This window comes from Pseudomassariella vexata (assembly GCF_002105095.1).
Source record: "Pseudomassariella vexata strain CBS 129021 chromosome Unknown BCR38scaffold_10, whole genome shotgun sequence".
Taxonomy (NCBI): domain Eukaryota; kingdom Fungi; phylum Ascomycota; class Sordariomycetes; order Amphisphaeriales; family Pseudomassariaceae; genus Pseudomassariella; species Pseudomassariella vexata.
In genome coordinates, this window is record NW_024467965.1 from 75356 (window position 1) to 98250 (window position 22895).

General features: G+C 50.9%; 6 protein-coding genes across 6 annotated transcripts; 3 read left to right on the top strand and 3 right to left on the bottom strand.

The window, feature by feature from the left end:
• The first annotated feature begins 1118 nt into the window (after positions 1-1118).
• On the top strand, positions 1119-3180 carry BCR38DRAFT_29625 (flavo protein). The gene is made up of 2 exons (XM_040854501.1): positions 1119-3107; positions 3162-3180. Exon 1 carries the CDS (start codon positions 1220-1222, stop codon positions 3029-3031), a length of 1812 nt encoding a protein of 603 aa, XP_040713294.1. The 5' UTR covers positions 1119-1219; the 3' UTR covers positions 3032-3107; positions 3162-3180.
• Positions 3181-3869: 689 nt separating this feature from the next.
• BCR38DRAFT_459156 (uncharacterized protein) lies at positions 3870-6516 on the bottom strand (the record flags this gene model as incomplete). Its single annotated transcript, XM_040862250.1, has 3 exons — positions 3870-4558; positions 4610-5138; positions 6451-6516. 3 exons carry the CDS (start codon positions 6514-6516, stop codon positions 3870-3872), a joined length of 1284 nt encoding a protein of 427 aa, XP_040713295.1.
• Positions 6517-8616: 2100 nt separating this feature from the next.
• BCR38DRAFT_439614 (uncharacterized protein) lies at positions 8617-8956 on the bottom strand. The gene has a single exon (XM_040860644.1). The coding sequence runs from the start codon at positions 8871-8873 to the stop codon at positions 8643-8645; it is 231 nt and encodes a 76-aa protein (XP_040713296.1). The 5' UTR covers positions 8874-8956; the 3' UTR covers positions 8617-8642.
• Positions 8957-10318: 1362 nt separating this feature from the next.
• On the bottom strand, positions 10319-12685 carry BCR38DRAFT_347603 (ABC transporter; the record flags this gene model as incomplete). The annotated part of the gene is made up of 3 exons (XM_040856357.1): positions 10319-11704; positions 11758-11838; positions 11891-12685. 3 exons carry the CDS (start codon positions 12683-12685, stop codon positions 10319-10321), a joined length of 2262 nt encoding a protein of 753 aa, XP_040713297.1.
• A 4519-nt stretch (positions 12686-17204) lies between these two features.
• BCR38DRAFT_411111 (uncharacterized protein) lies at positions 17205-18240 on the top strand (the record flags this gene model as incomplete). The annotated part of the gene is made up of 4 exons (XM_040858539.1): positions 17205-17437; positions 17474-17500; positions 17561-17701; positions 17964-18240. The coding sequence occupies 4 exons, from the start codon at positions 17205-17207 to the stop codon at positions 18238-18240; spliced, it is 678 nt and encodes a 225-aa protein (XP_040713298.1).
• Positions 18241-19070: 830 nt separating this feature from the next.
• BCR38DRAFT_459158 (uncharacterized protein) lies at positions 19071-22657 on the top strand (the record flags this gene model as incomplete). The annotated part of the gene is made up of 2 exons (XM_040862251.1): positions 19071-19088; positions 19313-22657. The coding sequence occupies 2 exons, from the start codon at positions 19071-19073 to the stop codon at positions 22655-22657; spliced, it is 3363 nt and encodes a 1120-aa protein (XP_040713299.1).
• Positions 22658-22895: the final 238 nt, after the last annotated feature.

A 22895-nucleotide genomic window follows, 5' to 3' on the forward strand; every position in this document is an offset into this window, starting at 1 on the left:
CTCAACTTTAGCTAGACCTTTGGATTGCCCTCGAATATCTCTAATCTACTTCGACCCTTTAAGAGAGCTTTACTTTGCTAATAGAAGGTTATAATTGCCGATTCTAGTAGTAAAGTATTTATCTCATATTCTGCCATACTAATCCTTTTAGCAGGCGGCCAGGTCTATTACACCCCTCTCGAAATCGCCCGCAGCCCTGATAGTAGCGAGAGTAATGTGGTATTTAGCGATGGGCCAGCGGTATACAATATGTATGTCTTTCCCTGTGGCGGATATTTCAGGCCGCTGAAGGTAGCCTCGGGGCGACTCGGTGTCATCAGACCTGGGTTCAATGAATATGGTTTGCCAGGGCCCCTGCTTATACATAGTGTCGTCATCGCCAAAGCAGAGTTTCCCTCTGTCGACTCTGACTTCAGGTCGTTTTCAGTCCCCATCTGCACTGTGTCGGCCCATCCGGACGCATGGGCTGGGATATCGCTCTTACGTTTTACCGGCCACTAGGGAGGGACATGCCACATCTATGTACTTGATCAAATTGGGCGGGTTACTTGATTTACCCCAAGACAGCATGGCCGCGCGTATGCATTGCTACTAGTAGTATTTCCCGCGATGAAACTGGGTACGTTGGACATCGGGTTGAGTACGGGTTGTCAAGCGTACCTACCTACGTATGTCATGGTTTCTTGATCAGTTTCTGATTAGTAGAAAAACTTGAAGCATGATCAATGCAAAGGTATTCAAAGAAATCCAAAAGGAACTAGCCTCGGGAAGCAACCGAAGTTGCATAGACTCCTTGGAAATATCGCCGACTTTATAGGGTGTCGATAAGCGGCGGCCCATAAAAGATGTACGTAGTCCCAGCGTCATACCATATCTAGTACAGGGGTCGGTCAAATATATTCATTTCGAGACACTTCACCGACACTTTTTGCCCGACTAGAGCCCTGAAACGTGCTTGCTTCTTCTTGCGCGACCACCATACACATTTGCACTGTTGGTCAACCGTCTCCCTGTAGACCAGCGGACGTTGAAAACTTCAAATACCGGCCTTGGCGCAGGAAAGCGTCACGGGTGACATCAACTGTCGCCCGAACTTTGATCGAACCCCCGAAGCTCGAGCACGCTAGCGAGAAATCGACATACACCTTTACAGAAGCATCAAAGCCTCAAACAGGCGCGGGGCGACCAAGGAGAGCGCTACAAAACAGAATGCGTCAAGATGACAGACGATAACTCCGCGCCGGAAGGTCTCCCTTCGTCATTAACGCGCCGCCACCACCCCGCCTCTCTCCCTCCGAACTCGTCTTTCTCCTCCATCAACGACATGCCGCGAACGAGGAAGCTGCGCATGTTGGTCGCCGCCAATGGCCAGAGGGATGTCACCTACGCCCAAGCCATTGCCGTGCGATTGCTCAAGGACTCCAACATCGAGACGCGCGCCCTCGTTGACGAGGTACCGTTGCGCCTCACCCATGACATCATCGTCATGGAGAACCGCAGCTTGGCGACGCTGGCGATAGACGCGGATCAGCGCACACGGGAAGCGATAGAGGCTGCACGGCAGACGGCGTATGAGCTGGTCGACTGGGCAGATTTACTGGTCCTGGCTCCCATCGACGCCGACCACCTCGCCAAGATGATGAGCGGCTTCGCCGACACACTGCTCCTCGAGGTGCTCCGCGCGTGGGACGTGTCCAAAAAGATACTGCTGGTGCCGGGCATGTCGATACAAATGTGGGAGAACCCTATTACCAAGAAGCAGCTGAGCAAGATCAAGCGGAAATGGAACTGGGTCAAGGTCATGTCGCCCGTCCTATGGCACTACGAGGGTCACGCGCCGTCGAAACGCGTAGTCTCCTGGGATGGTTTTCATGACCTCGTTGGCATCATCAAGAACCAGGCAGAGCTGCTGAGCCTGGGTCACGACGTCGAAGTCGCTGCACAACATGCGATGCACACCGCGGACCCGAGCATAGTGGCTACCGTCCTGCCCCCGGAGATATGGACCATCATTTTCGAACACGTCGGAGACTGGGAAGTAGCGCAGGCTCTTAACATTTACACAAACCTCAGAAGACCGCCGGAGTGGAGCATAGCGCGCACCAGTCTCGTCGATCCAGTCGAGTTATACATGCATGATCTAGAGTGGTTGATTTTGTCTTGTCCCGGATCTGCAGCCATTTGCCGGAAGCTATCCGAGGCACCTAAGGCTTTACGATACGTCTCGTCCTTGGCCGTGAAGCTCATTATCAAATTCTCGCTTACTGAAGTCTTGACATATCTGGAGACCAATTTGAGCAAGGTCTTCTGGGCATCGTTCAGCTCCAAGCTCCTTCCCAACAAATCCTCAGGTGTATACGGTCGGACGGACGTTCTCGACTGGTGGAACACATCCCCCTCGTTCTTAAAGAAGGAATACGATGCCGAAGCACTCGACGGCGCCTCCCGCATGGGATATGTGCACATCTTGGACTGGTGGCTCAAGTCTGGCTTGACGCTCAAGTATACCGAGGCCGCTCTCGAATCGGCTTCTGCAAAGGGTCATCTGCTCGTGTTGGAATGGTGGCGCGACGCTGCGCTCAAAGACGAGACCATCGTGCTGAAGCCCGGCCGGAGTATCCTCACTGCCGCCCAACAGCGCCAGACGGCCGTTCTGCGCTGGTGGGAGTCGTCCGGAATTTCCGTAGCGCACAGCGAGGGCGTGTGCAAGATCGCTAGTGCCAACGGTTATACCGACGTTCTGGACGCCTGGCGCGAGCTCAAGGGCGACAAGCTGGCGTTCGACTCGCAGGTCCTGGTTGCACCTACGAGACAAGGGCACGTGGGTGTTCTGGAGTGGTGGAAGCAGTTTGCCCGCGGGGAGCAGAAGGGAGACGGGAGGAAGCATCGTGTCGAGTACAAGACGTGCGATATTGAGGAGGCCCTCGAGGATGCCATTGGGGATCCGCTACCGGTGAGGAGGTGGTGGGCTAGGAATGGGTTGAACCTCGGTCTAGGCACCAGCGAGTGGATGAAGACGAAGTGCTTGTAGATGCCGAGTGTTCTTACTGCCATGAATGCAAGTAACTTATCTCGGTTGGACGGATCAATACCAGCGATCGATTCATGTGTGTTACCTCCGTTTGCGTTGTCGTATATTCAAGCCTAATAGTGTGGTGTAGGAGTGCCAGCAGGAAATCGCGAAACGATTTGCAGCAAACGTTATCCCCAAAGGACTCTAGCAGAAATGTATATGGATGAGCCCAATGCCAACGTGTTGTGTGCTAGAGCGCTAGATGTTGCCGAAGCAACATGATGCAGGCGATCAAGCAAAGTGGAAGCTTACATCTTACCCATGTGTGGACAACATGAAGCCAAAGCCGCGTTTATTTTATCAGGGCAAGACAAGCATCAATACACACGAGCAAGGTCTCTATCAATTAGAACAGCCGTCATGGGACGCAGAAGAATCCAGAGGAAACTTTAAATATCAAAATCATTCATACAACCACCTCAAATTACGAAAAAGGAACGAGTTCTTCATAGGTGTGAATACCAAATGACCGTGATCATCTCTCTGAAGTTGAAAACATTAACTAGACCACATTTCGTCAAGACACTGGAGCTCGACGAAGAAAGGTAGGAAATCCCTGATGCCACTTTTTAAGCTAGGCCGAAAGGCTTAGCTGAATCGAACCGAAAAACTACGTGAACTACAAGAAGAGAAGAAATCAAGAATCCGCGGCGAGTAGCGTCGAGGTCTGATCACGCCAATAGTGTCAGACTGGTACCACTGCCTCCTTATTTTTGTAGAGGTGACTAGGCCCCTCGAAGGCCTGTCCCTCCAGTTTCCCAAGCTAGCCGACACATCCACAGAATTACCAGTTGGTTCACGAACCACCAGACCGGCCCATGGCCAATCGTTTCCAATGATCACGTTCTTGCTCGAGCTTGGCAATCTTCTCCTCCAGTTCCTCAAGTTTCAGAGCCTTGCGCTCACGAGACTTGCGAGCAGCAAGAGTGTTGCGTGCTCGTTTCATTGCAATGGTGTCGGAGGGGTCCTCGACAACAATAGGAGGAAGAGGCTTGTCGCGTCGTCGGGAGTTTACACCAGAAACAGAAGAGTGTCGGCCATGGCCACCGCCAGGAGAGTTTCCAGACTTCCGACGAGATTGCTGAGCAGGCTCAACCTCGGGCTCTTCTGATTGCTGGGCAGGTGAATTGTTCTCGTTGTTAACGGCCTCGGGGATAGGCTGGGTAACAGTAGGCTCCTGAGGAAACAAAGAGAACCAGCTGTTCGGATCGTTGGACCCAGCGTCAAAGTCGTTGCTGCCAAAGTTGGGAGACGCATCAAAACCATCGTGAAACTCGGGGGACTCGTTGTAGATAGACGGCGAAGTCAAGTTGGTGAAAGCGGTGGAGTTTGGTGCAGAAAACGGCTCGCGGATAAGCAGGTCCTGAGGAGATACAGTGCCTGCCGAGCCCGCGTTGAAGTCGAACACCGCTCCAGCCGGCGAAGAGTAGGCCGTGGTGGAAGCTCCACCGTCGAAGGCGGAGAGGTCTTCGAGGTTGAGCGCGTCTGTTTTGTGTGAGTCTTGGTCGGCATCCGCAGAAGGAAGTAAATAATTACCTTGCAGATCCATCTTGGCTGACTGGTTTTGACCACCGTTGCCCTTAGTGAACAATGGAACAGGAGGACGAGTAAAGCGGTGTTGTTGTTGTTGTTGTGGTTGTTGCTGTTGATGATTCACTGCGACGGTGGACGATGGAGCTGATAACGATGCGTAAAACTGCTGCTGTTGCTGATTACTGAACCGGTTGGTGAACCCCGAAGAAGAAGTCTGATGCCCTGTAGCTTGGATAATCTGGGCCACTCGCTGATTCTGAAGTGACGGCGAATCGCTAGAGTTGTGCGACGAGTGACGACGATTGTTTAGTCCAAAAGCTGCTGCTGTTGGTGCAGGCGATGAAGCAGTGCGATTAACGTTCGTTCTGGCGGGTTGATCGAACAAGACGAAGTCCTGTTGCGGAGGCGGTTGGTAGGTCTGTGGCGTAGATGATGCCGGCAGGCTCGGGGAACTGGAGGGAAGCCATGATTGCTGAGTAGAATCCGTGGTGAAGACTAGAAAGTCGGAAATGGTTGCGGTGGTGCGTTCAACCTGGAAAGGAAGAGCTGAAGTGAAGGGTTGAGTGGAGTTGATGCTGTCTTGATTTGTTGACTGAATTTTGACTGAAGCTACTGAGAGCACTTGGGAACAAGGTTAACGCATCTTGAAGTTGATGCCTGATGTACTGTGTGGTCTAGAATATGTTGTTGGGGCATGAAGGAAGGAGGCGAAATTGTTTTTGGTGTTGTGGGAAATGGAAGCTAATAAACCCTGAGGCAGACTTGGAAAGCGCAACAGTTTTCTGGTCCGTGCACGAATGAGTGAGTCACACGCTCCTTCCGTTTTGCCGTTCTGTAAAAGGGTAGTTTGGCCGAGTACTTAGAAGAGGTACCGTCTGATATCTATGCGGCATATAAAATAACCTTCTAACCTAGATTAGCGCAGACTTATAGGTTAACCTCTGCTAATGGAATAGCTTCTGCTTTCTATTGACAAGCAGACTTTGCCAAATCATGATATCTAATGGCAACAGTCCATGAATGCACCGTAAGTGCATTCCACCGACTACGAACTGTTGCTCCAGAAAAGTCAGAAAGCGACAATCAGACTCAGGTCGTCTCAGCTGAAGTGGGATCAATCAAAACTAAAGGTACCCACTTGGCGGCTACTCAAAGCACGCGGGTTACTCACTTCGTGTTTGATTACTTGACGGAGTGGCTCTCTTACATGTTCCACTCTTGAAGCCGTTCGGCGAGCGGAATGTGGAAGGCACAGTGTAGATGACATTGCAGTGACTATCACTTCCAATGGCGCTTTTACTCAGATTGCATATTCCCTGAAATTCAATAATTATATAGACATTTATATTGTTAAATGACATCTTTAGTCAACACAGAAGACCAGTAGTCTCGAGGCCTTCGCATATCTCACGAAACGACTTCCACACACCTAGGAGGACACGAATTCAATCGCGAACTACCTCCAGTGTGGCATTTGTATGCCTCACAGCTTTGTAATCCGTCCTATTGATAATCCAGTTTCTCGGCGTATCAAACTTTTGGCCAACGCAGGCTGCAATGATAATAAAATGCGCATTGCAACAATACCACGATCCTATTGGCAGCCTTGAGGGCGGCTATGCTTGGACATGTGCCCTGTTCCTTATCTCTCGTCTAACTATTTCGCATAGCCTCTATGCAAGCAGTTTCCAGAGGATCGGTTGTGGCACACTTCAGTGATTCCGTATTCGTCACGCCAACAATACATGATTTCCCATATCTCTAGAAGTGAATAGAAACTTAAACCAGCAGAAAAGTCCAATGGGAAGGCTGCCCTCGACCACCAGAGACAGAGAATAGCTTACGTGGATTTCGGCCACATTTTGTGTCACCAACTGCGAATCTCGATGCCTAGTGTGCAAGGCACCCATGATTGATGTCCACTTTCATATACCATGCCATTTGGATGTTGAACATCCCCACATTCTTCGTAGGACTTTCTGGCACAGTCCCATCCTACAATCCGCTGCCACGGAACGATAGTTTTCAAATTGAAAGATCGGGTTGGCCAATTTCATGAAACGTCGTGACTCACAGTGCAAGATGGCACTTTCGAAATCAGCCATGCAGTCGCGTGTTTCCAGTTTGGTCCTAGCCCGCTCAGCCATACTGTTACCCCGTATCTCGTTGGATCCTACGCTTGTGAAGGAGCATGGCTATTTGGTCCGTCGCATATCGGAAAACTGGGGCGCACGATGCGCCAGATGTACCAAATAAAGCGACGAAGCGATTGGTTCTGTTGGTTGGGTCCCGAGAGGCACAATCATCCTGCCACTTAAGGCGTATGGAAATTTACCGTCGCTTTCCGCGATCGATAGTGAGAAATGCCTTTTCCAGCTGGGAAACTGTGTTTCTACGGCCTTGGCCTCACTGGCCTCACAGATACTTCGCAAGCGGGAAGAGATACCGTAGTAAACTCATGCATGCCTCAAAAATTCTAAACAAACTCAGCTGAAACAACTACCATGACAACATGGCAATTCGGCAGGGCTTGGGCACGTTGCCTGTTCACGAAGAAACTATTGCCATACCCCCGGGACTTTTCTCGTGCTTCAAAATAAAATAAAAATGTGCTTACGGCGTACATACATCTTCCCTCCATCTTCCTCCTTGCGCCAGCACGCCGGTGCGCAAACTGTACCGGTTTTGGCTGGCCGTGGGGGCGCCAACCACGCATCTACTAAAGTTCCTCCGTGGCTTACGCTCTTCCTACACATGTACACCTTGCTTTTTACGTTGCGTACGTCGCAAGCCCGGAACAGTGCTTACACACGTTCATATATAATGCGCCTTTTTGGTTCAGAGGGTTGGCGGGACTGCGTCTCCCATGTGCTCGTATAGCCTGCCCATTAAATATAATTTCGTATTCTGTGAAGCTGGACGACATGTCACACTTGGCGAGAGGATGACGGCGGACCTTGTGATCGTGTATGAAGTACCTGTCCAGGATGGCCTCAATGCTCTTCGTTGGTTGGTAGGTCTCATTCTGCAATCCTTACTAAGCCCATAGTCGTCCTGCAATGAGAGTGAGCCTAACAACCGGCAGGCCGGAAACTATTTTATGAGTGTGTGCTTGTGATCCGAAGATTTCTCGGTAGTGGCCTCCAAACGGCATCAGAGATAAGATCGGGCTTTGTTTCCCAATGTCCCAAAGCCGCGGACCAAAATCCGAATCAGCGTGTGTTGGAGAAGGTGAAGGCGTTCGATCAGTCAGCTTACCGCAGCGCTGCCCCGTAATCTCCGCACAGCCGTCTATCATGTGGGGACCGCGTGCTGCCCCGATTGCCGGCGACATCCGGGGATGATCAACGTGAACCCCCGACAGCCGTGGTACGAATTTGCCAATGGATTTGAATAAAGTTGATGAGGCCCTCATGATGATTCGTGATGTAATGCATCATTATGCATCTGAACGGTAAGCCGGGCGTGGGGTTCAGAAGTCGGGAGCTATTAACTGGGCTAATATTCACCCGTTCCTACCCCGATGTTACATGTATGTATAGTAGTAGTAAGCACACTGGTTAAGACTTACCTTCTACTTATCTTCATTACCTCTATGAAGTGATGCTGTTTGACAACATCATGCAAGAGGATAATGACAAGAACGGCGCACGGAATGGTGAAACAGTGGAATAACCCGATATCTAAGTGTCGTAAACAGACATGTTCTAATTATCCTACGTAGAATCGTCTGGGATAGCCTTATATCTTCGTATTATCAACAGGCATAATCTATTTATTATATATATAATAGTAGGGATGAGCCGTGTCCCGGTGTCGTCAATAGTGATTATTCTACCTGAATGCACTATTTGTTTCGTTTATCCTCTTGTCCGATGCTCTAGCTCGCAGGTTTGAGACCTGAGCATGAGGCTGTGAAGCGTGCACCTAGGGGGGAGGATGCTATAATGCAGCAGTGCGCAACGTTATAGTATCTAATTGAATGGGATTCACCTAACCAGTGGGTCCCCCTACCTTTTCGTATCAGGCTGGTTCACTAGCCAAACCGCTTGACGTCTTGCTGCCAATTATCCCACAAAATCCTACTGATACCCCAGCGCCTAACTAGACCGTAGACAAAATCTACAGAGCCAGGAACCCTGAAACTCAAAACATCGTTTTCAGTCACGACTGACTGTGATATAGTGAATGGTGCCCAATGTTGCGTATTAGTGGTGTATTCGGGGATAGAGAAGCTAAATTGTTCAATATGCATATGTCTGAGCATTGCCAACCTGGTTGTTGGTTCATTCGTCACGCAGTGGAGATATTGGTTCCAAAAGCGAAGGACTTTCTGCTGTCCCAGCACCCTCAACCCTAGAGTCAGTTATTTGGTGTCTCAATCGGTATATACTGCATGTCAAAAGTTGTTGTATCTATTATGCCTGCTGAGGCATATTCTTGCTCCAATGCTATCTTTGACTAGGTAAAAAGCCGACTGTGGTCCTAACTGCGATTACATAGTAGCGACTGCTTCTTTCATTGACATAAAAAGGAGTGACCAGATGTGCTAGCACCAGTGCCAGTTTATTCTAGCTCCTTAACACGCTGTACTTCTATTCTGTTACTTGCAGAAAGACAATTAGGTGGTAGTAGTCACTACTCGTCTTCTTTTTTGTATTTCAAGTGACTACTCTGGTAATTCACCTACTGTATCGTATTTTGGAGATATCGCTGCGAGCTTCACAGTTGATTTCATAGTATTTGTGAGCAAGTGCGGCCTCAAATACAGAGGGGTACAAGGCGGCCAGACACTAAGTTGTGTATACAGGGACCCCCAAGGGGGCCGGCTGGGTAGCTATTGCCTACGCACCTCCATAGTACCAATATAGCCCCCAATACTCGGAACCCGACAGTCCTAGCATAAATGAATCTCACTTCCTTGATTAATTTCAATTGCATCCATTTCTACTCCCAGCTGTTGGACATCCTCTTAGTTCGGTAATGTTTCAGCTATATATGCTATGTTCTGTTGAGGACATAAGTTGGGAAGCTCAACTTCCGGGCCAATGTTCTTTTCGATTGATAGATTAACTAGGAACTTGACTCTTGACAAACCATGGACATTGTTATTGCAAAGCTCTTGGAGGATATCCTGGTTGGCTTGATGTAACTAAGAACTTTCAAACATCACCTGCCTAGATGGTACTTGAGTTTTAACGGCGTGAACCTTGATATTCACAACGCTCACCTATAGCTTCCTCCGTGAAGCTGAAACCAACCTCTCAAGTCTATTTTGTGATACTGCTGAGTTCACTCGTCATTGTCCTTGAGGATATCTAAGCTCTTTTCACCGATTATATCTGCCTCTGATGCAGTTTCGCTGATTGGTCAGTTGGGGTTGATGACGAAGTATGCTCATGTTAGGACGAACTTTGCTGATTTTTGTTGGCAAGAGATGCCAGGGGGGTCACTCTGTAGGATACCGGTCTTAGTCCTCGACTCTATATCCACCATTGTCGACCTCGAAACTAAGGAACAAATCGTCACAGCATCAAACAACAACACCCCTTTTGACTCGGATTGACACAAGGACAGAAAACGGTCGTCAAACTACTAGGTATGCCTAATAGGTAATGGCATGCTGCCGGAGCTGGTCAAGAAACAATTACTTGGTTGTTGGAATGGTGATCCAGAAACAGCGTTCATCTAGTTCTCAAAACTCACCTGCCTCTAATGCGCCGCAACAACACCAGCAGAATCCGCCTGCTCAGCAATCCTCTTTTTGTATTGCTGAACATCACCAGGGAACTTCCAAACCGTCCCATTCTCGCAAACCCACAGACTCTTGCATACATTCTGGAGCATAGTAACATCGTGAGAAACCATGAGAACACCGCCCTGAAACTCATTCAGCGCATCGGCCAGGGCATCCATAGCCTCGATATCAAGATGGTTAGACGGTTCGTCAAGCACGAGGATGTGCGGGTTGGTGAGGGCCAGGCATGCAAAGGCCACACGCGACTTCTGACCACCGGAAAGCACTTCCATCTTCTGGAGACCCGTCGTGCCTGTGATGCCGAAGGCACCCAGCTGGCGACGGTATTCTTCGTCAGTGCGTCCTGGGTACTCCTTTGCCATGAAACTGACGGCGCTCGTTGTGAGATCGAGAGCGTCGACGTGGTGCTGTGCAAAGAACCCAATCCGCAAGCGAGAGTGTTGAGAGATAAGACCCTTCGTTGGGGACAGCTTGCCAATCAGGAGCTTCAGGATGGTTGTTTTACCAGCACCGTTTGGCCCAACGATACCAATCCGCGAGTCTAACTGGACATCGAGGTCGACGTTCTCTAGCAGGATCCTCTCTGGGGTATAACCGAATGTAACGCCAGACATTTGGACGATTGGCGGGGACAGCTTTTCCACCTCTGGGAACTTGAATTTGACGCTGTATTCTGCTTCTGGCGCCTCAAGAATAGGCATGCGTTCCAACTTCTTGATGCGAGATTGTGCTTCTGCGGCCTTGCCCGCATTGTATCGGAACTTGTCGATGAAAGCCTGCAAATGAGCACGCTGTGCCACATTGTTTTCGTATTCTCGTTTCGCAATCTTCTTGCGCTCCTCTCTCGTTGCATAAAAGGAGTTGAAATTGGCTCCTCGGTAGTAGTCCAACCGTTCAGAATGCTGGTGGATAATATCGGTCGCCACTTCGTCTAGGAAGGCTCTGTCGTGACTGACCACAAAAACAGTGCTAGGGTAGCCCTGCAGATAGTTGGAAAGGAAAGTAATGGACGGAACATCCAACATGTTGGAGGGTTCGTCAAGCAGTAGCAAGTCGGGTTCACAGAAAAGAGCTCTGGCCAGCGCCAGACGCATACGCCAACCACCAGAGAAGGTCTTGGTAGCAAATTGTTGCCGCTCAGGGGAGAAGCCAAGACCAGCCAGGATACTGGCGGCTCTTGACTCGGCCTTGTCGGATTCCATCTCTGACAATTTGCCCTGTACATCTCCAAGCTTCTGGTCAAGGGCCTCACGATCCCGATCCAGCCTGGCAGCGTCGGCAGAGGTATCGGCCATAGAAGATCGCTGAGACTCTATATCGGCCAGCCGTGTAGTAAGATCCTTGCCCCATTGTTAGTATGATGCCAAGCCAAGCGAAGAGGGACACGACTCACAATCTGTTCCTTGAGCAACACCTTTCTCCAGACATCGGCGTCCAGCACAGCCTGTATAGCAGACGTATCATCTCCAGTAAGCTACAATCTGTTAGTGTCATGAAAGTAGCGACTTCATCAGAAGGGAACCTACCTCTTGCTCAACGTGGAGAATCGAGATATGAGTTGGAATGGGTACTTCACGTCTGGAAAGCGCGCGCAAAAGCGTGGATTTACCCACACCGTTGTTACCAACCAAACCATAGCGGCGGCCATATGCGAGGGTCAAATTGGTGTCGGTCAAGATTCTTAAGCCACCAATAGCCACATCGATGTTGTCAATCTTGATATCTTTACTCTTGGCCTGGCCGGTACCACCCAGCTGCAGAGGGTTCACAGCCATGTAGAATTCCTCATACGATTGTGCGTCGTCCGTTTGGTTGAGCAGCTTGGACGCCTCGTACTCGACATTCTTGAACTGCTTCTTGCTCAACTTGGCGGCGATCTTGCGCTCCGCCTTCTCGAGTTTCTTGCGGTCGACCTTGGACTCGACCTTGCGCGCGTTGGCCGACTCGAGATCGACACTTCCTGTGGCCACAGCAAGAGTCGAGGACATGTTGCGTTGCGCTCCTACCTGGATGGCTTGGTCGAGACGCTTGATGGCCGAAGGGCCCCTGCGATCGCCATTTTCACTGTTGGCAGTCTCATATTTCTCGACCCATTTCTTGACGAGAGAGGCAATCTTCTGCTGCTCGGGACCCGGTGCATTGCCGGAGGCAGAAATCAGGAGTTCAGTGATGGCAGTCGCAGCGTCGGCGAGCGGCGACAGCCCGGTCGACTCATCATCGCCGCCGGTCCACGCGGTGGATGCATGCCTCAGGTAGCCAACCGAATATTCCGATACGATCGGGTCGATGTCCGGAAGCACGGCTCTGATATCGGCGTCCATGCTGATAGAGTAGCCCGGAGATTGCACAAGGCACGGATCCGACTTGGGGTCTCGGGATCCTGGGGCCTGAAATCAAGCCACGCGTAGCCTCAAGAGCTCAGCAAAAAAGGTGGTTAGCGTCGAATGATGGAGTAAGATTACTGAAACTCGATTTTCAGACTTCGCACTGACGCTGTGTTTGCTTGCCAATCTCGATTCTTGAAGCCTTGAAGCAGGCAGTGGAACTGGGAATGTGACGAGCTTTGCCCGTTGCCCGTTGCACGGCATCTGCTCCAATTTTTCATAGCGTCGTTGAATAAAAATGGGTCAGCACAGTGTTCGCATAAGTCATTTGTATTGCATTGAGATATTCTCCCTTCAATTACTTTTTTTGCATTGTTATGCATAGGAGCAATTTCCCCTGTTAGGCAGCCACCAACATGAGTCAATGAATTGCCTGCTTGTCTGACCTTTCTGGTTATGGCCGGGCCAACATGTTGCAGCACCGTGAAGTCACCGTGTAGGCACTGGTCGGTCTGTCTGACCAGGTTGCCGTCCGAACATTTGATAATCGCCATGGACCACGTTCAAGCTTTCCCCAGAAGACCAAAATATTGTAACCTTAATCCATCTCAATGGGGTCCGCGTTCCAAGGCCGAAGAGAAATCTAGGGTGATGATTTGTATCCCCCCAACGCTGCGACTCTTTGGTTGAATCGTGTCTGATGGGTTTCAAATTTTCCGCCTGGCACTGAAAACTTTATATCGATCACCACGTGTTGGGCGAAACCTCGATGCGCAATAATGGGCGCCTATGCTCATGCTATCAACATTTCTGGAAGTTGAACAAAAGTTGCGGAAATTTACGGCCAAGACCGGATGGCGTCCGATCAGATCTGAATCTCTCGTGTGTCTGTGTGCCCGTTCCGCGACGGGAAGGACGCGCGACTCAGACGCGACACCTTTAATTAGACCTTTCCCCTGCTTCATGCTAATCTAGGAACGTGTTGGTTGGCAACGCGGCAAGACCCTTAATCGCGTCTATCGGTACGTCTTCTCATTCGCCTGTTCCACGGTTGTCAACCACGATGCCAACCAATCGAAAGCGGCTCATCAACCAACTCTGAACCAACTGGTGAGGTGAGGATGCAGGCAAAAGGTTGCATTCAATTAATGCGCTGGACAACGTGGAGACCGGGCATGCCGTACTTGGGTCATCCTGTGGGAATTGCCAATGCTACGTGTTTTCAATGTTTAGAAAAAGCTTCTCTAACTACTAATTCGTGAGGTTTGCAGGAGCAAGAAGTGGTTATCCTACCCCGTAGAGTCGCCGAAGACTTTCAGAATTCCCACGTACTGAGCAGCATAGCATGAGAAATGCCGACCGCTGTCGTCCAACGTTCCTTGACTGCGCCGCTGGCCCAAGAAGACCAAGGAAAACCTCTACAAGCCTTGTCTGCGCAACGTCACTTGTGTGTCATATAGCCAGCTTAAGAGGGGTTTTCCAACATCACGAATCAGGGCCGCATCCTGGTGGAAAATATCTCCAGGCGCCTGCAGGTGGGGACAACCAATGAATGGCTCTCACTCCGATTACCCCAAAGGGATGCTGTCTCGTAGCTACCTAGAACCTGTCGTTCCAGAGCCAATGCTAATAAATCATCTGATGGTAAATAATAGTTGTTTTACAGATATCGCCTAGCATTGGGTTCCAGGTTCACGTTGGACGGGGGCGAAAGATTTGTCTCATCATACGAAACCAACGACTCGCTCGAACTGCTTGCGACAGGATTCCGTACAGCCAAGTAGCCAAGTATCTAGGACGAGCGTGAGAGTAATCCAAGGCCACGCCGTCTCGTCTCTTGTTCCAGCGCTAGCCGGGACGAAGACGGCAAGACTGCCGTTGGGGATAGAATTAGAATCAGTTGCTTGTCAGCAGCCGAGGAGGTCATAGCAAGACAATCCAAACAGCGATATCATCGTTCTTCCGTTGAGACGATCGTCGTTGTAGAAGTTTTCTGGTTCCAACAGCGCTTGGTAGGCAATATTTTGCGATATTTTGTTGGTATCCGGCCTCTGAATGGCATCATCCCTACAGTGCAGTCGACGCCACTTACGAAGTCGCTGCCGTCTTCCCTGGCCGGCCCTAATAGTACCGCTCACTATCGACTGTGATTATATTGAAAGCCCGACACAGCCCCAAGACTTCTTCCGACGTCCCACAAGTAGTCAAGTTGTTAGGCTATGAGATAGGTCTTAATTGTATCGAGTTGGCGATTTGAAGTGCTTAGCATTTATTCTAATCGGCTGGTGCACCAAATGCTCATGGCCACGATGAGACCCGCTGTCAAATCGTCTTATCCATTTGGGTTGCTGTCAGAGTATTTCGTACAGTCCCATTTGCAACTTTAAATAACTACTGATTGAAGGTTCCGTCATTGGTCAACCGGAGCGACGTCGAAGTTGAAGAGTCTCTTCGTTCATAAGTAATGTCCTAATTCTGATATTTTGCATAGATCCAGTAGTACGACTCTTTGTAACCGACCGTTTATCGTCAGTTCAAAACTGAAATTTTGTCACCATCGGTCCCAGCTCTCGCGGCGCCTCCATTTGATGATCGGTGGCATCTCGCATAGCGGCGGAGAGAAACTGGGTTTCCGGGAGACTGAAGGAGCCACGTCCCTGGCCAGTGGTAGATGAAGTGTCATGTGTCGCCTGGTACTTCGTGCAGTGGGCCCATCTGATTGATCAATGGCAGCGCAATCGCACGATGCTAGTAGGAACATTATGCAAGTCCCAAAATGACAATTGTTAAGATCCACCAGTTTAGCTGCAGAGCTAACAAGTGGCCAAATCGTGATGGGTGTTCTCTTAGCCCGGCGTTTTTCTTGGTCAAGTCGCGATCTCCACATTGTTCAGCCTCTGTGCGCTGTTAGGTTGAGATGTGAAACAAGTTGCTGGCTGACTACATTATGATCCTGATTGTCCCTCACGAGCGACACCATAGGCCGGCAAGTCGTCGTGGCGAGGAGGGTCTCGGAAAAGGGAAAAAGGCGACCTACGTTATTAAATTGTTCCATCTGGCTTGGCTCCCGTTGGTACGAGATGTGCATTCTCGAAGCAATCCTCTTCAAGACTTCTAATGACGCCGCTAGACGGACGAATGAAGGCGGCGAATTGCCTGGACGACAAGCGGCAGGTCGCAGGAGCAGAAAAAAACGTGCCTGAAAGAGAGAGACAGGCGGCGGCTGCAACTTCACAATAAAGCGTGGAAAATGGCAGTACAGCGACGTAGTAAGCTTATCATCATTATTAATTACAGAACGGCGCCCTCCGCGCCCCTCAATGGTCTGATGCCGCAATGTGGGAGTCTTGTCGGCGACCCCAGACGAGTGTTGCTTTGGCGTTCAATTAAGCAGCTGGATGCGTGATATCCATGTTCATTATATCTGGGTCTTCAGGGTTGGCCTTGAGCCTCGTGGACTGCGGTTAAAAGAGACCGCTCCCTGGCGTCCGTCCAATTGCCAAAACGGGATAGAAGCTGTAGATTGGACGATGGAACAAGAGACGGCACGATACACCGGATTACCAAAAATTGCTGAAATTGGGTTTGCTGGACAATAGGGATGCGTACTGTGTATGGTGGTACATGCAGTTTGTTTCTCCAACACAGCTTTTGGTGCGGTGATTCGTGACAGCTCAAGACAGCAAAGTTTGATGCATTGGCTAACACAGCATGTTGATGTCCTTGACAGGGCAAACATTAGTACACAGCATTTCCGCAACCAGACGCCATGTGTCGAGCCAATTACTTGAGAAGCCTATGTACCTCAACTGTCCCTTCAATACCTTATTTGGCGGTTAGACCTTGAAAAGCGTTTCTGCTGGAGTCGTGAGACCCTGGTTGACAGCTTGGGGAGAGATCTCGCACGTCGCCCGCAAGATGCGAGATATCATGTAGCATTCTCGTCCCTTACAGCCGTGTCGTATCCGCCTGTCGTTCTGGAAGTACAATAGTTCTGGACACAACTATAATAGCCACTTTTTTTCACGATTCTGCTTATGTTTGAATACGAAATAAATTCCACGATGCACGCCCAGTTCATGTACGACTAGCAGTTTCCGGGCCTCTGCCCCGTCTTGATAGTGTCAGCTTATACGGCGGTGTCGCGTGTTAATTAGTAGGTACTTGAAGAGGATTGAACTGCGCCCAAAACATCGGTCCGCCGCCTCCCGACATGTAGACAGCATAAGCACATGATCAAATAGTCTCCGATGATCGTGGCCCGAAGAGAATGAACAAAATGCGGTTGGCAACTGATATTTGTTGGCGAAATCGGGCTGTTCCTAACGCATATCGGCAGCTTATAAGAGCTTGTATATGCTGTGGATTGGCGGGTGGTGACACAGACTTCACCATCCTAAGGCAAAACTGTCGACTCATTCCCCTTCCCCTCAGCCGAGAAATCAAGGCAGGCCTCTCAGTGGTGAGCGCTACTAGAAATTGCCATTACGTCCTAGCCACCCATTCATAGACAGAAATGATGCCGTACGGCGACATGTACGACATGTCGAGCTGCTTAAGTACGTATGAAGGATCTGGCGTCAACGTCAAGCGGGCCCATATCAGGACCAACCGTCGTCGATCTCAAAGCGTGTTGCTAGGTGACGACCCATTTGCGGACCCTCTTGTTAGCAGGCCCGCTGATGAAGAACCCCAAGATTGTAGATTTGGAGCCCTGCAAGGAACTGGCAGACGATTTGTGGTTGATACGTGAGGTTTGGGGCTAGTGTAGAAACTGACCCTCAGGGCTAAAGCCGGGCAGGACGCGTGCAGGTAAAGAGTGGCCGTATCTGCAGCTATTGTGAAGTTTTGAAGCTCGAAACCTTGGCTCAGTCAAATGATAGGTCTCGGCGAAATGACGCTAGGTCAGATCGGTCCATTAGGGCGACAGCCTGCAGACGGATGCGCGCCTGGCAATAAGACGTGTGCAGGTGCAGGTGCTAGCAGGGCTGTTGTACTGGGGAATGCATCTAGGTAAAATGACATAAAGTGCAAACAGAGGACTCGATTCGATGTCCAAACGAAAAAAAGCAAATGCTCAGCAGCGTCAAAAAATGCCACTTGGATTTGGTGCAACGGTATTGGGGAATAATGAGGGCTTTTTCAAGACAGCAAGGAATAACCCATCGGAAGTGCGAAACGCGGGTTTTTTTTCCCACACACTAAGCGCGCAATTCACGCACCGGGTTCAATACTCCCCCCATTGCCAGGTAATGGTACTGAAATTATATGACAGTCCACAGGGGAGACATCTCACAGCGGCGATTGCTAGTGCCGGCCTACCCCAGTATGCCGCATTGCAGCATCTTGCAAGGCTCGACCTGGGCAGAGCTGGGTTCTTGGCCATCGCTTCACGGCGTGTTTGTTGTGCAGGCTGCAGAAAGAGCGACGGGCGCGCGCAAACAAGCAACAACTTGGTCAAGGAACCGACCCAAGGGCAAGGTCCAGAAGGTGGACACGGACAAGGTCAACGGGCTGACGGGTACTTCCCTCGCGCAATCCCAACGCGATAGTAATCGACACATAGCCAGGTCTACAGGTAATAATAATAATATCAAGGCACCTGGGGCCGGCATTGATTGCAAAGAGCAACCAACTCCGTGCGGCGTAAACAAGATCGTCCAGGGTTGAAGGGCCCATCAATAGATCCAATTCTTGTCTGGTTCACCACGCAATCTTTCCCTCCTTCCCACCAGGGCCAGTTCAGGACGGGCCAGAGTCAGGTCAGGTCCAGCTGTAAAGTTGTGCTGTGTTTTTTTGTTGTTTATGCTATGCTCCGGATGCTAGCTCGTCACAGGTTGAGATTTCCTGGTGTCTCCTCCATCTCGACTTCATTTTCTCTTCCTTCTTGCCCATTGTTGCAATTCTAGTTTCTAATCGCAGTCTTCCCCCACGAGTCAGCATCCTTACTTCCCTCCGTTTCTCAGTGACGATAGCGATATTTGTAGCAGCGTTAATTGCCCCGATTACGCCTTTACGAGCAGCTTTGGAGACGCTTTGTCGACTGAGCCGAGGGGGAAAGCTCCGCGCCGCCAATATCAATATTGGGACTTGGACGTTTCGAAAAACGATAGCTGTCAGCGTCGGACCTGTCGACTCCACGACCGCCGATAATTGGAGTTGGATCCAAACAACCCGCTCCCCAGGTATCGCACCATAGCGCCACAGCCTCGAGACACGCAAAATACGCAACGCAGATTTCCCGTCATTCCTCAGACTCCCCTACTGCGAAATTGCCATGTCTTGACAAACAATGGTCACGAGAACGTCTAAGAGAGCTGATTTCTCCTCTTGCCTCTTCCCCGAAGGCCCTCCTTCCTCATCCTAAGGCCCGTCTTCCACGATGCAGACCGTTCCCAGTGTAAGTCGCGTTGCCGCGCTCCAGCGTCGCCAAAACAACCTCGAGCTACACCCCAACGTTCTGCCAATTCTGCTTGCAACTACAGATTTAAGCTTTGCGTGCAGTCTATTCGCCCTCCCCTGTTTGTCAATCGCCCGTTTCAATTGTTTACAAGCAACCATGACAGTCACATATTATGCAATGGCATCCAACTCTGTTGCAACGGAAACTGACGTAAACTTCAGCTCATCGGAACCGGCACTGCTGTCGCTGCGGCGGCAACGGGTCTCGTCTTCGGCCAACTCACGGAAGGTCAACTCCTCCCCCACTCGCCAACTACACGATCGAATTCTAGCAGGAGGCAAATCACGCCCGACCGAGAATCACCGCCGGCATCTGCAAACCCCCTTTTCGCAGACGATTTCAGCTTCAACCCGCAGCAGAAGCAGCAGACGCAGACGCAGCAGGAACAATTACCGCTCTCTCACACGACGAACCAGCCGCGAATCCCCCGAGGTTCCTCTCATAATCAAGCCACCCCACCCAAATCATCCCATTGGCGCCACTCTTTCACCAGACAGGGTGAAGGGTCTATTGCCGAAAACGTGCGCGATTCGTCCTCGTCGAACAGCTCATGGTTGCGCAGATTATCCCTTCGTCCGTTATCTCAACATGAGAGCAGAAGATCGAGTCTTGTACCCGATTCTCCGTCCGTCTTCTCTCACGGTTCGGGAGCACCCATTCTGTCACATACAGGCCCCACGGCCACTCCGTTGCCTCCCAATAAACTAGTCAAGAGGTCTTCCACCAAAGATGGCAACGGCTCAGGTGCCTTGATCCGGCGGGGTTCAAAATCACAGATGCATACCCTCCGACGGCCGGCAACCAGTCATCAGAGATCCGCCACGCTTCGCCATCTGACCGTGGAGACTGTTCCGCCTCTACCTCAACTCTCGTTGGACCAACAGGGGCGGCCGAGGGCTCGAACGCTAGCGAATCCTTGTGGGGATCCTGCATTGCGAATATCAACAGCTGACAACTCGAGTTCTTGGCGGTCTTACTTCCACGCGCGGGTTGTAAGAATAGCGTCCAAAGTATCTCCGTTACGGGGGGACAGCGGCGTACCGTCAACCACGAAGCGAGTTTGTATGGAGCAACCAAAGCACGCAGGGGTTTATCTACTATCACCGGGATCCATCATGGCCGGTTCACCTTCGAGTCAGATCCTTTCTGAGATAGAGACCTCGGCGGAACTCGATGACAGCCCGCGAAGCTCAAATAAGTCACCCGGTGCATCCCCAAGTAGCACACCGTCAAAAACATCAAGACGGTCCATGTCGATGCATTTCAGCTCGCCCACAACTTGGATATCTAAGACGGGGAGCATCCGCCGTCGGAAACGAGGCTCCCCTGAACCTGCAGGCGGTGAAAAACGGTGTGTGTCTGAACCAACCGCGAATAATGACGATTCTGGCCATCCGCAAGTTGGAGAGCAGCTGGCACCAGACGAAGGTGGCGGCAGGGCGGGGGAGCCCAGCAAGGCCGAAACTGAACTGGCCGCCATTTTCCATCCACCAAAACGCGCAAGGAAGTCGTCTTCGCCAATTCCGCCATTGTCGAGGCTCTCGAGCTTCCACGTTGACCTGAACCAGCTCGGTTCGTCCTCTTTAGGTAGCCAAGCTAAACCTGATGAGGTAGCGGTTTCAGGCAATTCAACCAGCACTTTGAGGGTGAACTCAAATGGGTCTCAAGCTCGGACTCTGGACCGTGCATCGACGGTTGGAAGCTCCGAGTATCACCGCGGATTTGCATCGGGCGACGATGAGGACACCGACTTTAAGACAGATACCCCGTTTGATTCTTTTCGAACGGCGGGGTCTAGTCGTAGGAGGACCCAAGACTCGCCCTTGGAGTCCATGTTCGACGAATCACCTCCCAGCACAGCCGGCCTCAACAACAAGCCGAAACGATTGTCTATCCAAGAGATGCTCGGTCCGGCATTTGATAATGGCCATGGAATCATGGAGGAGGACGAGAGCTTGGCAACGCCAGTTTGTGGAACGTATGACGATGCAGAAGCCAACTTCCGCCTCGCTAATCTCGAGGACGATGAGGACTACAGACACCCTCGTGTTTCAGCTGATTTTAAAATGGCGAACAGAGATTTTGGCCGGCTTTCTTTCGACGATGACGACGATCTCGACTGGGCTAGAGAAGACGAGGCCCCTCTCTACAACCATCTGTCACCACCAAGTTCCATGAATTCCCGTAGGGGGAGCCCCAACCTGCGGACAGCACTGCCTAGTATTAGCCGCAATAGCAGTTCGGAATTGCGAGGCGACACAAGCAGTGAGCGACCTCGCAGCAACGTCTTTGATTGGGCAGAACCCTCTCAATATGAAAAGGTTGATGGAGAAGGCCGTTCAGCTCGTCCCAAGACAGTTCATGGAAAGCAACAACTTGATGTGAGAGGCGGTCGATCAGCAAGCCGGAAAGGCCCAACGGTGGCTCATATTCGCAGTCAAAGTGTCCCTATAGTGCCGGACCCTGCCGAAGGCTCCAAGGCAGCACCCAAATTTGGAACTTGGGGCTTAAGTACGAAGAATGTGAGTGAAGACTGGGACGACGACTTCGAGTTCGAAGAAGAGGCCTTCGCGGGACCATCGGATAAGAAGGCGGAAAATCGCATTTCCATGGTCGTGCCTGCTTCAATCCAGGCAACGCAACCCACGGTGAGAGCGCACTCGGGCCAGATCAGGGAGCTATCTTTGCTTGTTAATGACTTAAAACGGCTATGTCGGCTGGGACGAGAGATGGAGATCCTTGATGGAACTTCTTCAAAATTGTGGCGGGAGGCGGAGGGCATCATTGCTCTAGCCTCCCCCGATGAGGATGCTTCTGATGGAATCATGTCCACCTTGATGACTGATGACCAGGACGACCGGTTTGTGGATGAAGGATTTGATAGGAACGCTCTTGATTATTCACATACTGTCGACGATGGGGTTCAAATAAGGACTGCTGTTGTGAGAGAGCGCCCGTCGGTGCGGCGTCGATCTGTCTTCTCGCCCGAGGACGACATCTTTGGGAACTGGCCACACTCGAATGATCAATTCCCGCCGGCTCGACCCAGAACCCCTGAAACGAACATGGATAAGGACCCCTGGAACCCATTGTCCGTCGCGAGATCTTTAATGGAGTCAATGCAACTCCGACGGCGGCAACCCAATGAGGAGGATGACGATATCGATGATGATGAGGAGGAACCCAATGCCAGACTGAACTTTGATACGAACAGTCTGAAGGAACTGGTCAAGCGTGCGAGCGACCTGCGGGATGCACTTTCGGAACTCATCCGCAAAGCAGACCGTATCACAAACAGCCCGTCTCGAACTCCAAGGCGCGAGAAGACAAGCAAAAATGGCGATGGCAGCCCAGCCTTCACGCGAGTCTTCAACGATCCAGCCTCCAGCCCTCCCAGACGGCCCCCCAACAGCCATAGCAACAATTCGATTTTAAGCGGCGGTTCGATCAATGCTTCACCATCTAATGGATTGGGTCAGCGCATGCAGATGATGACCGTCAGCTAAATACTTGTTTCCTCGCCGCGCAACGATTGCCGCCTCCGACGCCCGAGCTTTGCTCCACCTGGGGCCTGTATATGTACAGATATATGTTTGATTTGCATAGCGAAGGCGGTCTCGGTTTGCCCATTACAAAAGACGCATGCACATGAGCTCTCACATTGGGAGGAAAAGCGTTGATGGGTGGCCTCATCTGTGGACATGCTTCAGTGTCAACACGGACTAGCCAACTTCACCACCATAT

Coding starts and splice junctions, on each gene's coding strand:
- BCR38DRAFT_29625 (XM_040854501.1), top strand. CDS start 1,220: ATGACAGACGATAACTCCGCGCCGGAAGGTCTCCCTTCGTCATTAACG.
- BCR38DRAFT_439614 (XM_040860644.1), bottom strand. CDS start 8,873: ATGCTCAGACATATGCATATTGAACAATTTAGCTTCTCTATCCCCGAA.